Source organism: Carassius carassius, chromosome 3 (assembly GCF_963082965.1).
Source record: "Carassius carassius chromosome 3, fCarCar2.1, whole genome shotgun sequence".
NCBI lineage: Eukaryota > Metazoa > Chordata > Actinopteri > Cypriniformes > Cyprinidae > Carassius > Carassius carassius.
Window position 1 is genome coordinate 24,682,951 of NC_081757.1, and position 14,375 is coordinate 24,697,325.

Genomic DNA, 14,375 nt, shown 5'->3' on the forward strand with positions numbered 1-14,375 from the left:
TAGATCTGCCAAAAATATATGACACCACAAGTCTGCCGCATAAGAGATAAACACTTAATATTTGGGAGACCAGTAAGCAGAGGTCTATGCTTGTGCACACACACACACACACACACTCTCATACAAGCCACCTGGTGGATTTTAATATGCTCATACCTGTCAGAGGTCCGGTGGTCTACCCCTACTGCCACACAAACGTCTTTTCACACACTTGTCGACTGCTATTTAACTGACAGCAGTTCTCTTTAATCTGCTCATTTCTTATCCCCCGGCGCCCGACAGAATTGTGAGCCACGACACATCAAGTTATTGCAAAAAACCAAAACAATTTCAATTTAATGCTGCAGTAGAAAAAAGGTTATATGAAGTCATATAATGAGTGCTTCATTGTCAACAACAACAAAAAAAGAAACACGGCACAGAATGCATAACAGTGCCTGTGCTGTTAACATGCCAATATTTTACACATAAGATTTCCATTCACTGGCAGCTGTCAGTTACTTCAGTAAATTAACTGCCAAAACGTAGCAGAACTGTCAATTGGAGGTAAGGTAACCATGGTTACCTTTCATATCCCCCAAAATGATGATGCTGCAGTGTGGTTTTATGGAGGAATAATTAGACAGAAGAACAAAATAAAAGATACCAATCAAAAAGGCATTCTACAATATGAAACAACAACCAAGAGTGTTTATAAATAAAAGGTTACATTGTGGAATTCCTCCTTACATTATAAAGTATCATCTTTTTATACAACCATTTAAGTGAAATGATGGAACAAGTACTGTCTTGTACAAGAAGTTTTAACCCTTTGAGCACGAGTTGGAAATAAAACTTTAGGGTGATTTTTTTTTTTCTTCTTCTTCTCATTTTCATATCTTTTGATTATATAACATATTTATAAAACTATTGTGCAAAACAATTTAATTAATGTATTCATATATTGTGCACCAGTAGATAGTCATACTCATCTTAAATTAAAAAATAGAAAATGATGCATAATTTAGACAGAAATTAGTTTATGTTTTTATGTACACATTTTTACACTGACCTGAATTCATAAAGGCCCCTGATTTGAGCAAACTAAAAAACTGCTATTTTGGATCCACATATATTTCTAAACTGCAAACTTGTAAGAGGTGATCTATCAGACAAGGTGATTTTTAGTGGATATTCAAAATACCCTTGAATTTAACCACTCGAATACATACAAACTCTGTGATTTCCAATCTCTTAATCTCTCTCTTTTTTATACATATACTTTTGTTTACTTTTGGGGGGTTGTAAATATAGAAGTATTTAGGCGTACTCAGAGGGTTAAATTTTTCTGCGGACACCAGCATACTTAGGTCACATAAAAAAAAGAAAGAGGAAAAAAATTAAATAAAAATAAGAGAGAAGTAAAGCGAGAGAAAAAGAAAAGCCCAGATTAAGTTGTTATCAAATATTGAACTAAACCATTTCATTAATGCATGCAGCTTACTACATCTCAAGGATGCCAAAAAAATTCAATTTACACAACTTTCAAATACATACAACTTCATTTTAAGTCTTTTTATTTACCTTCATATTTTACCAGTGACCTCCTCACTCAACACTGCACAGTTAGAAAATCATTTGTCATCATTTTCTCTGTTTTCCATTGTGAACTAAAAATGCAGAAAATTAATGTCTCTAGGGCCAAATGAGTGTTCCCCAGAGGAAAACTCCAAATGATGTGCCAAAACTAAACAGTAGTTTTCTGGCATTTATGTGCAGTTAGTTCTTCGTTAATTACTTTCAGTTCTTTTAATTTTTTTTCTTCCTTATGAAATGTTAGTCAGAAGGCTTGAAAAAAGGACAGGAAATAAAGAGATGAGAGACAGTTTTTGTCCTTGGCCATTGCTAAGGTTTCTCAAGTTCACTAACATACATAAGATGGTCCTCAGGGGATTTACCATGGGTCTTACTCAGATGGAGCTTGACAGCATGCTTGCTGGCAAAAGTCCGGTTACACAGTTTACACTGATATGAGGTGCCATTTGCCTCCTCATCTGGGGAAGGGGAAGGGGTGAGTGAATGAGGACTGGGGTTGGGGATTGAATGGGCCAAAGAATGCGCTTGGGTTGAAAGCAGTTTCTCAGAAAGCCCCTTGCTATGGCGTGAGATCTGGCTAACGAGATGCTCTCCAGACAACTTGGCCAGGTCCCTGAGCCGGAAGCCCAGATGTGACTCAAGATGGCTGACATAAGTAGAGGGGGAACGGATCTGTGATGCACAGTCACTGCAGAAGAAGACAGGGTGGCCAGAGTCTAGATTTTTCAAGAACTTTGTGCCACCTGTCCGCCTCAGCTGGTATTTGACATTGGCCAGCCAGTGGCTGATCGTGGTCATTGAGAGGCCAGTGAAGCGGGAAATATGCATGCGCTCCTGTGGACTGAGGTCTGACATAATGTACTTGCCATCACCCGTTTGCCGCAAACTGGAGGCAAACTGTGCCTGCAAGATAAGTAGATGCTGAGGATTCCAGTTGGACTGCCGACCCTTTCGTTTCTGAGCAGGAGAAATCTCTTCTGCTTCCTCCGGCGTCGATCCGTCTATATCTGAGCGCTCTGAAAGACTGGTTGGTGTGGAGGACTTAGATGCATGGCTCTCTGTGAGGTTGCGTAGCATATCAGAGATGTCGGACAGGGCATTTTCGCGCAGAGGCGAGTTGGACATGAAGGAAGCCACAGCAGATGAGGCTTTTGCCATGGTGATGGTCGATGATGGTGAAATTGAGGTGGGAGTGGGAGTGGAGGTGGAGGAGGACAGGGCAGCAGATCCCAGGGAGTTGCTCTTATCGCTCTTGCCTTTGGTCAGATCAATAGGCTGGTCATTGTTGATGTGGTAGAAGTATCGGTCTAGATGCTCGTTGGTTTTTTTGGTATGAGATGGAGTGGAGGCAGCTACAGCTGCCTTCTCTGCCAGGCTGTTGCTCATCTTGAAGAGCATGCTCATGGGGTCAAGGGACGGCAGGGCAGGTTTGGCAGCTTTTCCTAGGTGAACATTCATGACAGACTGAAGCGCACTTAAAGGGTTGACAAATGGCTGCTCTGGAGGATGGTCGGTTATAATAGCAGTGCTGCTGCATAAGGTAGACACAGGGGCTTTGACAACATGGTCAGTACCATTCTCCAGGGACTCTTTTGTAAGAGCATCCCCGTTTGAGTCTTTGTGAGTGTTTCCGCCCCCATTAGTCTCAGGGGTTTTGGCTCCTCTCCTTTCCTTGGGAGACTCTCCTCTGGCAGATTCCCCTGCATCACTACTGCAAGGTGAGGGTGTGGTCCGTCTAAGTGGGGAAGATCTAGCTCCAGGATCCCTCATCTTCTCTTCTACTTTGGCCACTTTTTCTGTGACTTTTTTGACCAGCTCCTCCATGGCATGGAAGTTGTTTTTGGGCAAAGGGGATGTTTGGCAACTAGGTGGAGAAATTAGAGGTTGGCTTTTGGTAGGAGACAGGATCTCTTCTCCAGAAAACATATACTTCAGAGGAGAACTTTTCCCTGAGTTGCGCAGGGACAGTTTCATAATGTTTGGGAGCTGATAGGCAGCGTGAATACTGGGGTAGCCTCCCCAGCTGGGTGTGCCATTCTGTGCTTTGTTGATGGCAGATGTTACTGTATTCTCGAGAGACTTCAGAATGTCAAACCCCCCCTTAGGGCTTTCTTCAAGATCTTCCTCTGTCAAATATGGATATTTGGATGAGACTTCAAACTTCTCTTCGGTCTCACTGTCTGTTGCCTTCTTGTCTTTGCTATTATTTGTCTCCTTTGTACACTCCACTTCCTTCTCCTCCTTTTTAATCTCCATGGGTGTGATGGCAGGGGAGATACTAGGGGGAGGAGGTGCAGGTGGTGGTGGGGAAAATGCAGTGGCAGCCAGTGGCACTGACTGTACCTTGTCTTCATTAGTAGGTATGGTGTTAGGAGCAGTTGTGGACATCGACTCCATGATAGGTTTGCCTTTCTTTATGGCAGAGTTAGTGACCTTGATGAAGTGTCCTGTCACCATCATATGGGCCGTCAGCTCCTGCAGTGTGTCATGTGAGCTTCCACACTCCATGCACTTTAGGATCTGGGATTTGCGTGACTCAAACTGCCATGCATAACTAGCACCATTCTGGTGTCCATACCGATTGTTGGGTGTGATGTAGGGATTGGGGGTCTTTTGAAGAAGGTCATTGGGGTCAGACAAAGAAGGCTTGGGGGTGCCTCCATTGGAATCTGGTGAGCTGGGTAGTTCTAGCTCAATGGGAGCTCTTTTACGAGCTGATGAGATAATCTTGGCTGCCACAGGAGTTACTGGTTCCTTAAGAGGCACTTTCTGGTAGTGTTTCGTCTTTATCATGTGAACACTAAGGTCCTGCAGTGACTCAAAGGAATGACCACAGTACATGCACTTAAGAACTTTCTGGGCATCCTCTTTTCCTTCCATCTCCAGCAGGGAACGCTTGCGAGGCTTTGACCAACGTTTGGCACCTTCACTGTCTGTCTCGTGGTTATCATCTCGGTAGTGGCCGGTCTCATTCATGTGCACGGTGAGCTCGACCAGAGTGTCATAGGCGGCGCTGCAGTCTTTGCAGCGGAATTTGCTTGCACCAGTGAAGATGGAACCATAGAGTTTGGTGCTCTGGCGATAAAGCTGCACAGTACTGAAGAGGTTTGGCTCAGATGCTGGGTGCAGGAGTCTACTCTGGTTCTGTGAAACATTCTGCAAGGTCTTAGCCACCGCTGTCTGGTGCCAGTCATAACCGCCACTACCACAGCTACTGCTGCTGCTACTACTGCTGCTGCTACTACTGTGACTACGTGGGGGCTTTTCTGCTGTTTGCTGAGACATATTCAAGTTCAGCGATGACCAGTAGGAGTTGGTCAGGAAGCTAGTGTAGATAGCTTTCATCTGCTCCAGGCTATCTGGGCCTAATTGTGTCACCTCCTCACTGCTTGGCATTGCTGTTGTCGTCATCATCACTGATGAAGTTGAAGAAAGAGATGTGAGGGGCTCCTTGGCTGAACTATCTTCTTCGTTCTTCACTGAGGCACTCTCAAAGTCTGACATGCGGTCACTGGACTCACTCAGGTGTGACTCGCTGTCCATCTCATGGCTGGAGAAATCTGCCGGTGGAGAGTCATGGAAGCCTTGCCTGTCTTTAAGGAGTAAGTCCTTGTCCTGGCACACATACTTCATGGCAGGTTCTTCCTCCACAGCTGAATCCTCTCCTTCAACATCCTCATCTAGTAAGGCAGCCTCCTTTAGCTCATCTGGCACATATGCTGCAGGTAAAAAAAGAGATAAAAGAAACAGAAAGAAAAAAAAAAACATGTTATCACATTGTCCAATGAAGAAAATTTGACACATTGCATTCCTACAAAGCCTTGTATGTTGGATAGATAGCTGATAGAAATGTCAGGCATCAGTATGTTTTCTCCAGCAGTGAAAAACAAAACAATCAGTCAGACTTTTTTATATTATAAAGTGTTGCAGTAATTCCTTTTCTGCTTTCCAATTGCATTACATTGCCACATGGAATGAAGTTACTATTCTCTCCTCCTTTGTTCTGAAAAGAGAGTGTGGCAGGGGGTGTAGGGGGTGGGGGGGTAAAAGAATGGAAAAAATGACTCTTCAAACCGAAGTTGCCACCTTATTCTTCTCAAGGGGCAACAGCTTGAAATTAAAACTAAATTTGAAATTAATGAAGCACATTCTGGAGGTGGCATTCGTTTCTGAAGTAATAAATTACTTGTATCAACCTCAGAGACAGCAGTTCCTGTCTGTCAATTAATATGTCTTACGCTTCTTCAGCAGCCCCTAATGCATTCCCAAACAGACACACTCACCATTTAAATTAAGAAAGCATTCTCACTCATTACCCAGCAAAGGCTTGCCTGCTTGTAAATAAAAATGATTGTATGTACATTTCCGACATAAATCCCTGCACCAAACACATTTGTGTCAATTAAGAAAGATTAGAAAGTTGAAAGTTATTATTTACAGTTTAGCCCGGAGAATGCAAACGCTCATGAAAAACATGGTCATGTTTGTGCAAGCCTAAAGAAATAAGCAACAGAAATATATTATTTTTAACTTCCAGTGGAAGTCATGCAAAAAGAGAAAGAGACAAAGAGACACAGAGAGAAATGTAATGCATTGAAATAATTCCGTGCATTCCTGACTGAATCAGTTAATCATGCTTTGACCAGGTATGTAAACAATGGAGAGAGATGACACTCCATTGGACACACTGGTTTTCTGTGAACACATTATATCACGTCTAAACACCACAAATGTCAAACTATTCGTGCTACAACTTCAACACACAGCATATACATTTAATTCAAAATACAATATGTCAGTTTGTATACAAGGAACATTCCAGGATTTCCTCAGCAAAGACTACATAGAATTAGAATTTTCGGAATTTACATCAGCCCCATAAAAACTATTTTTTTTTAAATAAAATATTGAATTTAAGTGTAACAAAACAACACTGGTGTGATGCAGATATGATGGTTATGAAACAACAACAACCCAACAGTAAAAAAGAATGCCATCGACACGAGGACAGTCATTTTGTAGCCCTTGGCAGAATAATGCCAAGGGACTTGTAGAGGTACATACTCCTTTTTAGTTCGCAGTTGTAATGTGCATACCTCACGACTTCTGTTTTTTTGAAACGTAATGAAATATAATAGACCTATAATAATTTTTGTTTGTATTATTATCAACATTATTTATTAACATAATGCATATACATTCATTAAAATAACTACTGAAGTCTCAAAACAAAGGAAAAAAAGACCATTCAATAGTGATTTTTTTACAGCATTATTATTAGGATCCATCTTCTCACACACATCACAGCCAGTCTGTTAAATCGAATCGCCCCCTACACAAATCACAACCAACTGTGATCGTGCAGCACACACAAACTCAAATGCACACGCTCACACACAGCCATCTGTTCTGAATCAGCCAAAACGACAGCTGTTTAAGAGAACAATGCCTTCGTTCAGGAAGCAGGAGAAGCCGAGCTTTACATCAAGGCCAAATAGCAATGTAAAAACCTGGTTCCTTCAAATTCATACAATTTAAACCTATTCACAAAGATTACAACACACACACACACAAAGGTGGAGGTTTAGCATGAAATTTTTAGCTGCCGCTAAACCACTACATGTAAAATGTAAGGTCAACCTTGAACATAATTACACAAAATGATTAGCTGGTAATTAAAGTTAAAAAGGAGGGTGAGGGTGCCAATGGGCAAAAAAAAGGGATAGAGAGGAAGAGAGAGAGAGAGAGAGAGAGAGAGAAAGAGAGAGAGAGAGAGAGAGAGAGAGAGAGAGAGACAGAGAGCATTTGCTCATCACTTCAAGTACAAGCAAACCTGTCTTACTGTAACCTTGACCTGAACTTGACTGTATGTACAGCACATAGTAAGTATTGCCAGCGAGTAGGCATACACCTTACAGCAAATCTGAGGGAGATGTGTGTATTTGTTTCTGTGTATGTGTGTGTTTTGTTCAAAATTCATTTGCTGACACCAAACACAGAATTAGCACCGCTTGACAACACAACAATCGGTCATAGGCCCCAAGGTATCCTGAGAGGGGTGGAGAAAGACAGAGGCAGGGGCTAACAAGAGAGAGACCCGACAATCTTACACACACCAAGTGTTGGTGCATGTCCTGGCTGTCTTCCAGGTTCCCAAGCCCCCAGTGTACCTAGAGTCCGTGTGTTCTGGCTGGGAGCAATATTGAGACTTCATCCCTGGACCTTCTGAAGCCAGTGCTCTGGTCCAGGCCTAACCACACCACACAGGTGCTGTTTTAATTAGAAAACAGGAAGCTTGGATCCAAGAGTGGTAGGGTGGGGGCAAAATGAGAATGACCTCCCAATGATTTGGCATCAGATTGGAAGAAGAGCCTGATCTAATTTACACTCGGACATCCAGGGAGACGACCAGCAGAGAATGCTGTTTTCCAAGGCAGTGGAGAGCGTAACCTTGCAAACTTAACGGGCCGTCTGGGTCTGGACTATTACAGCACATACTGTCTTCAAACATATCGGAGTAAGTAAAAACCTTAATACATATCTCAGCGATGAATCTAATACTCAAGCCCTTTCATCAAGAGAACACAATGAATGTTAACTAAGTTATGCAAATATGATTCAAACATTTGTGATTATATTGTTTGAATGATTGCAAGAACTAAGACTACTTTTTAATTAAAATAAAGCAGCTACTGTCAAGTAAATGAAATTTAAAAAACATTCTGAAATTATATATAATAGGCTATTAATAGGCTATATAAAAAAATAAAATAAAAAACATATATGGCATCCGGTATATAATAAATAGTAGCATAAATAGAAAGAATATTTTTGCATGTATTACTGCTCAAAAGTTTAGGGTTGGAATTTATTTATTTTTTTTTTTTTTTCCTATGACGGCAAAGCTGCATTTTCAATGGACATCAGACTTCAGTGTCCAGGGGCGCTCCACAAGATCCCGGGCCCTATAGGCAGTCCTAATTTTTAAGGATTCAGCATTAAAAAAATAAAATAACAGAAAAAAATATCCTCAGCCTTCAGTTGTCACGTTTTTTTTTTCACTGGGTGTTTCTTTCTATTCATGGACAATGTAGAACTCTATACAGTACCTGTGAACCAAGTTAACACCACCCAAGGCAGCTGCTGCTATTTGTTCTTGTTTGCAATCGGCCTCAGTTATACAGACAGCCGCTGAAGTCGGCAGCCCGGTCCAATACTTCTGGGTGTGCGGATGAACTGAAGAGAGCGAAAGAGTAAGTAGTTGGTAATTAAAGCTGCTATATATAGCCCCTAAAGCCCACATTTATAATGGGAGGTATCTCTCTCTAATATGCCACTATCTGCAATGTGATATCATTAAGAGGAAAATGGTTTGTAGCCTTAAGCAGACAGGCTGTCTGTGTGCGGCTGGAGAATATGAGATAGCACCAATCCACTTCTCTTCTCCTCTTTCCTCTCGTCCTATGCCCTCACTACTTTCCTCACCTCCCCTTCATCTCTCCTCGGCTATCATGACCCGCGTTAATGAAGTTAATTGAATTTGAGATCAATAATGGTTAATTATTTCAATTTGACATGCACAGACAAATTGGTGGGGAGGCCAGACGTGTATGTACGCATGTGTATGTTAGATGTGTCCGTGTGTGTGTCCAGCACCGGGGTGGGCGAGGGGGCATGGCTGGACAGCAGATGCAGAGAGAGAAGGATGGACGAAGCAAACAGGCGTGCCATCGATTCCAGAGAGACGCCCCATCGACCAGGCCTACTGACTGATGGAGGCCCTGCTCCAAGGCTAGCTGGAGAAAAAAGAGAGAGCTCACTGAGACCACTTTCACCAGCCTGGCCTGCCCTGCCTACAAACGGCACATTGAGATGGATTGGATAGACAGAGGAGCGTAACACAAAGAGAATACAAGAAAGAAAATGGCCTCTACCTATAGAATCATTTGTGTTTTGATTATAGAATGTGTAACTGTTACCAAGTGATGGTTAGCATGGCTATGACTGTAACAAGTTTTGTTTCTATGAATTGTCTCTGCAATTTGAGTTATTTCCATTTATGAAAACATTAAAGAAATATTCTGGGTTGTTTACAACTTAAATGTTTATGGACAGCATCTGTGACTTTAATAGCAAAGTGGATAGCTGCATATTTTAAACGTTTATTTGTGATGCAGCACACTTGCCTGCTGGGCTTACACTGCCATTGCATTACTATAACATAGTAATTGCGTTCATGGAAATTATTGTTATAGCATGCAACAGATTTAGTAAACAAATATTTCAATTAAAAAATAACGTTCTTAAAATTTTACTAAATTCCTAAAATATTGATTGAATGTGAATTGCTATTTGCAACCGATTTTACATCTATATTTCCTGAAAAAAAAAAACCTCGATTTTATCTATCAGTAACTGATTGGATTGTGAAAAGCATGTTACAAACTTTAATGTAGCCAGACTAAATGAGAGTTTGATAAATATAAATGATTTCAGCATAAAGAGAAAGTTGTTTCCAAAAAAAGAGCTACGATATTAAAAATTACCAATACTTTTATATATATATATATATATATATATATATATATATATATATATATATATATATATATATATATATATATATATATATAAAACATGTACCGTGAATCATTCCCAATAAGACCAGGGACATTAACAAATGAATTTTGGTCCATTTGAATTATTTCAGGTTCACTTTAAGAAAGAATCACACCTATTGTGCAAAAAAAAAAAAAAACCTTGAGAGAAAAAAAAAAAAAACCTGTTAAAACAGGATCACAGGTATTTAAAATCTTTAAAAAATGCTCTCATCTTTTGTTATAATAATGTGAAAATGTGAGCTGGTGGAAGAGTGTGAGAGCGAGAGAAAGAGCAAGCTGGTGTGGATTAAAGAAAAGAAAAACAGGGCTGGAGGTGCATCGGCGCTGGCAGAACTGAGAGAGAGAGAGCTGGTAAACACAGACGCTAGCACGGCTAATCGCCCGCTCATGCCACTCAGCGGGAGAGCCCCTGACAGTGTGTGTATGTGTGTGTATGTTTACACACCCCCGCTCTCCCCCCTGCATGTGCACAGCAACCGGTAACCACGCTGGAGAACAGAACTTCCCCCTGCTGCCATAGCACCTCCACTGGAGTTAACACTCCTACACGCCATCAAGATTCGACAGCCTCGAACACACACGTGAGAGCTCAGTCATACAAATGATCCTGTGTGCAACACAATAACGTACAAACAAAAAGTTGATTTATATTCAAAAGCAGGCTCGGTGCTGATGCAGGCATTTAGAAAGCCCTTGCTAAGGAAACGTAGAGGGGGTCTTTAACCTCTGATGAGAGTGTTTTAGCACCGATTACAGTAATTGCTCAACTGAAATAGTGTTTATTCATCGACTTCGATGATGTATCGCTCAGTGACCAAATACAAGTTCTGTTGACAAAATCGTTCTGGAGCCGCATCCTCATGAGACGCCTCCAATAAAAACCTTACATGTGCTTTTTGGATCTACTCCTTCAGATGTTTGATCTGAGAGGTAAAAACAGCACAGCACAGACGTTCTCACGAGTAAAAACATGCTCCACCTCTTCCAAAATGTTATTAGTCACTAATGAACACCAGTGCTGCCCTGAATTGTCCCCAATGATTCTGGCCAACACTTCTTGTGAAGGTCTGCCTCACTGTTGCTCCTAAGAAAGATCACATCCCCAGGCCATCTGTCCTATCAGACGTGCATTTCCACGTGCTCCACTTAAATAGCCAAGAGACAAATCATATTCTGCAAGATTTATTTTTACTTTTTTTTTTTGTATTAATGAATAAATAAATAAAATTTAAATTCATTGGCCAACCTTTATTTAAGATATTGGCACCAATTATTAAATACTCATATCAGTGGCCAGTACAACATGCTGCAACTAATTGCGAGTAGCCTACCATGCACTATTAAAAAAAGGAGAGTTTCTTTATGAATGTAATACTAAGATAAGATTTTAATACCATTATTTTAAAACCACAGCTATTCCATATAGGATTCCTATTCCATATCTGTAGAACTAAAAGGGTGTGGATTGAAAGCACCATCATTTGCACCAAAGCATCACTTTCTGTTCTAAAATTGAGGTGAAGAAAGTCTGTGACTTTAACTTTTTTTCTAGAGTACATGTGTAAAAAGTACTAGCTGATTTTGGTGCAAAACTGATGAAATTCTCAAATGAATTTTAATTAATAAAAAAACACCCATCTGAGCTGAGAATATGCAGTAAAAAATATAATAATAATAATTAATCCTTCAATTCTTTCGTTGATATAAGGTAGTCATTTTCATTTAGTCAAATTAATTACAAATATTTATAAAATATGTTAATTTTACATGTTAATGAATGAAGGACATTTTTAGGTTACAAAACATTTTGAATTGGTAGCTGAAAGAATAAACAAAATCATTAAAATGTTTAATAAAGGAAGCAAAGGAAATGAAATACACTTTGGACTCATTTTTTATTTTTTCCAGATTTTTTAAATATTTTTGAAAGAAGTCTCCGACACTCACCGGTACAATCGAAATAAAAAAATAAAATAAAAAAAATATTTTAAAGTGTTATTTATTCCTGTTTTAGCTAAGATTACTTTTCAGCTGCCGTTACAAAAGCAAAACCAAATAAAACTCCATCACTTCTATGATCTGTATTTCAGAATGTCACACTGGAAAGAGGTTGTTGTCTGAATGATGAGTAAATGTTCTCGAGGACAGACAGAAATCTGTGCCTGCAGCAGGTGTTTCCTGTACCGAACAGACAATGAAATGAACTTACAGCTCACCTGTGCAGATAAAATCCAATAGAAATGAGGAACAATTTCTATATTTGTACATATCTTGTTTGTACAGATACAAATATTATTTACTGATTTTTATTTTTCACTTTTGAATAGTCAAACGTATTCTAAAAATGGGCCCAGATATGAACTCTAGTTAGTTAATAATCAGTCTAGTGTGTGTGTGTGTGTGTGTGCGTGTGCGTGTGGCTCTGTTGTCTGAAGCAGCTCTCAAAAACACAACAAACAATTATAAAGCAGGAGGAAGACGATTTCCAGCAAATGATCCACCCGCCTGCCTTTGTTATTCAGATGCGCTCCACTTGGAGAAGTCACATTCCTAAAGCACGGGGCAACCAGAGGTCAGACACATCTACACTAACACTGGGAACTCCCAGGAGGCCTAAAGAGAGACGGAGAGAGGGAGGGGCGATTGAATGAGTTTACATGTGTGTCTCTCGGTTTAGCTCTGTGACTTGTGCTGTTCCTCTTCCTCTTTTAGTAATCCCTCCCATAACGTGTCTTTCCCTCCCTCTCTCTCTTCCCTCTGTCCCACTCAGAATCACAGGAGTGTGTCAGTCTCCTATTAGAGAGGGTTGCTGGGTAATGGGAGAGAACAGATCTGCCTTGCTGTGATCCCCAGGGCCTCACTCGGCTGCCACATACACACACAGAACACATATTAACACCACAATATAAACATGCTTATGTCTGTGCACAAAGAAGAAAAATATATGTATAGAAAAAAAATGTTACACTTTTCAAAATGTTATGGCTTTTGAAATTTTGCCTGTATTGCCTGAATGACTAGTTGGCCAGTCAGGATGGTTCAGCCAAAAATAAAAATTCTGTCATAATTTACTTTCTTTTTTCTGTGGGAGTCTCTTTTTTATTGTCTATACAATGGAAGTCAATGGTAACTGAAATGGTTTGGTTTACAAAATTGTTCAAAATATTTGTTTTAGTTCCAAAAAAGATATACTAAAATGTATTTGAAATACATTTACTTCATGTTAAGTATACTACAATTACATTTATAAGAATTTCCTGCAATTATACTTTTGGTATACTTAACTGGTATACTTAAAGTCTGCTAAATTGTAACAACTAAATTTGTACTTAATGCACTTTAATATATATATCAGTAAGTCTCGAGCGATATGTCAGTAAACATGTTAACAGATTTAAAATATAAGTAGTATGAAATAAATGTATTTTAAATATCTTAATTTTTTTGTCTTCTTGTTCAAAATAAGAAAGAAAGTCTCACAGGCTTGGAACAACATGGGGGTGAGTAACTGATGAAATAATTTTCATTTTTGGTTGAACCATCCCTTTAAGGAACATGTTTTTAGAGGGCGTTTACATAATACATGTTCTTGCATTTTTAATAGTTTGACTACTTTTAATTTGACATGCCATGACGGGACGCTCAGCGCAAGACATGACGCAACGGCCAAAGACGATTCCATCTGAATGTGTAACGGCAGTGGTGCTGCTTTAATGTGCCCGCTAAAACATGCTCCTAGCACGCTAATTAAAGCACAACACTTATAACATCAAAATAAAGTTAAAAAAAATCTCAGCCACGGACAAGTCATCCAACAAGCGACAGTCGTGACCTGCAAATACACAAAGACAGAAAATAGACAAGATCTCTGATTTGAAACGAAAATAGTGGCTGTGTCTCTCCCACATGCACAAGCCCTGAACTTGGCAGATACGTTAGGCAGCAAAATAATAGCCATTTTCCAACCCATAATGCAGAGTGTTAGCCGGTGGCAGTCCACTGATTTAGGTACTACGTTGAGACGTCAATCTGAAGGCCTTGGAAGAGTTACACAGAGAGAGTGGGCCTGCAAAGCGTAGAACAGCCAGATAGAGAGAGCGAGATGCTCCTAATGGGAGACATGCAGTCATCTAGTCGCTGGCTCTCTCCATTCAGCATGTCACTGGGTATCCATTACCT

General features: G+C 40.1%; 1 protein-coding gene across 1 annotated transcript in view; it reads right to left on the minus strand.

Moving 5' to 3' along the window:
- Positions 1 to 306: 306 nt before the first annotated feature.
- tshz3b (teashirt zinc finger homeobox 3b) overlaps positions 307 to 14,375 on the minus strand; it is a 39,228-nt gene continuing 25,159 nt past the window's right edge. Inside the window, exon 3 of the mRNA XM_059534340.1 lies at positions 307 to 5,294. Coding sequence (XP_059390323.1) covers positions 1,885 to 5,294 — 3,410 coding nt within the window. The 3' untranslated portion in view covers positions 307 to 1,884. The remainder of the gene's footprint in view (positions 5,295 to 14,375) is intronic.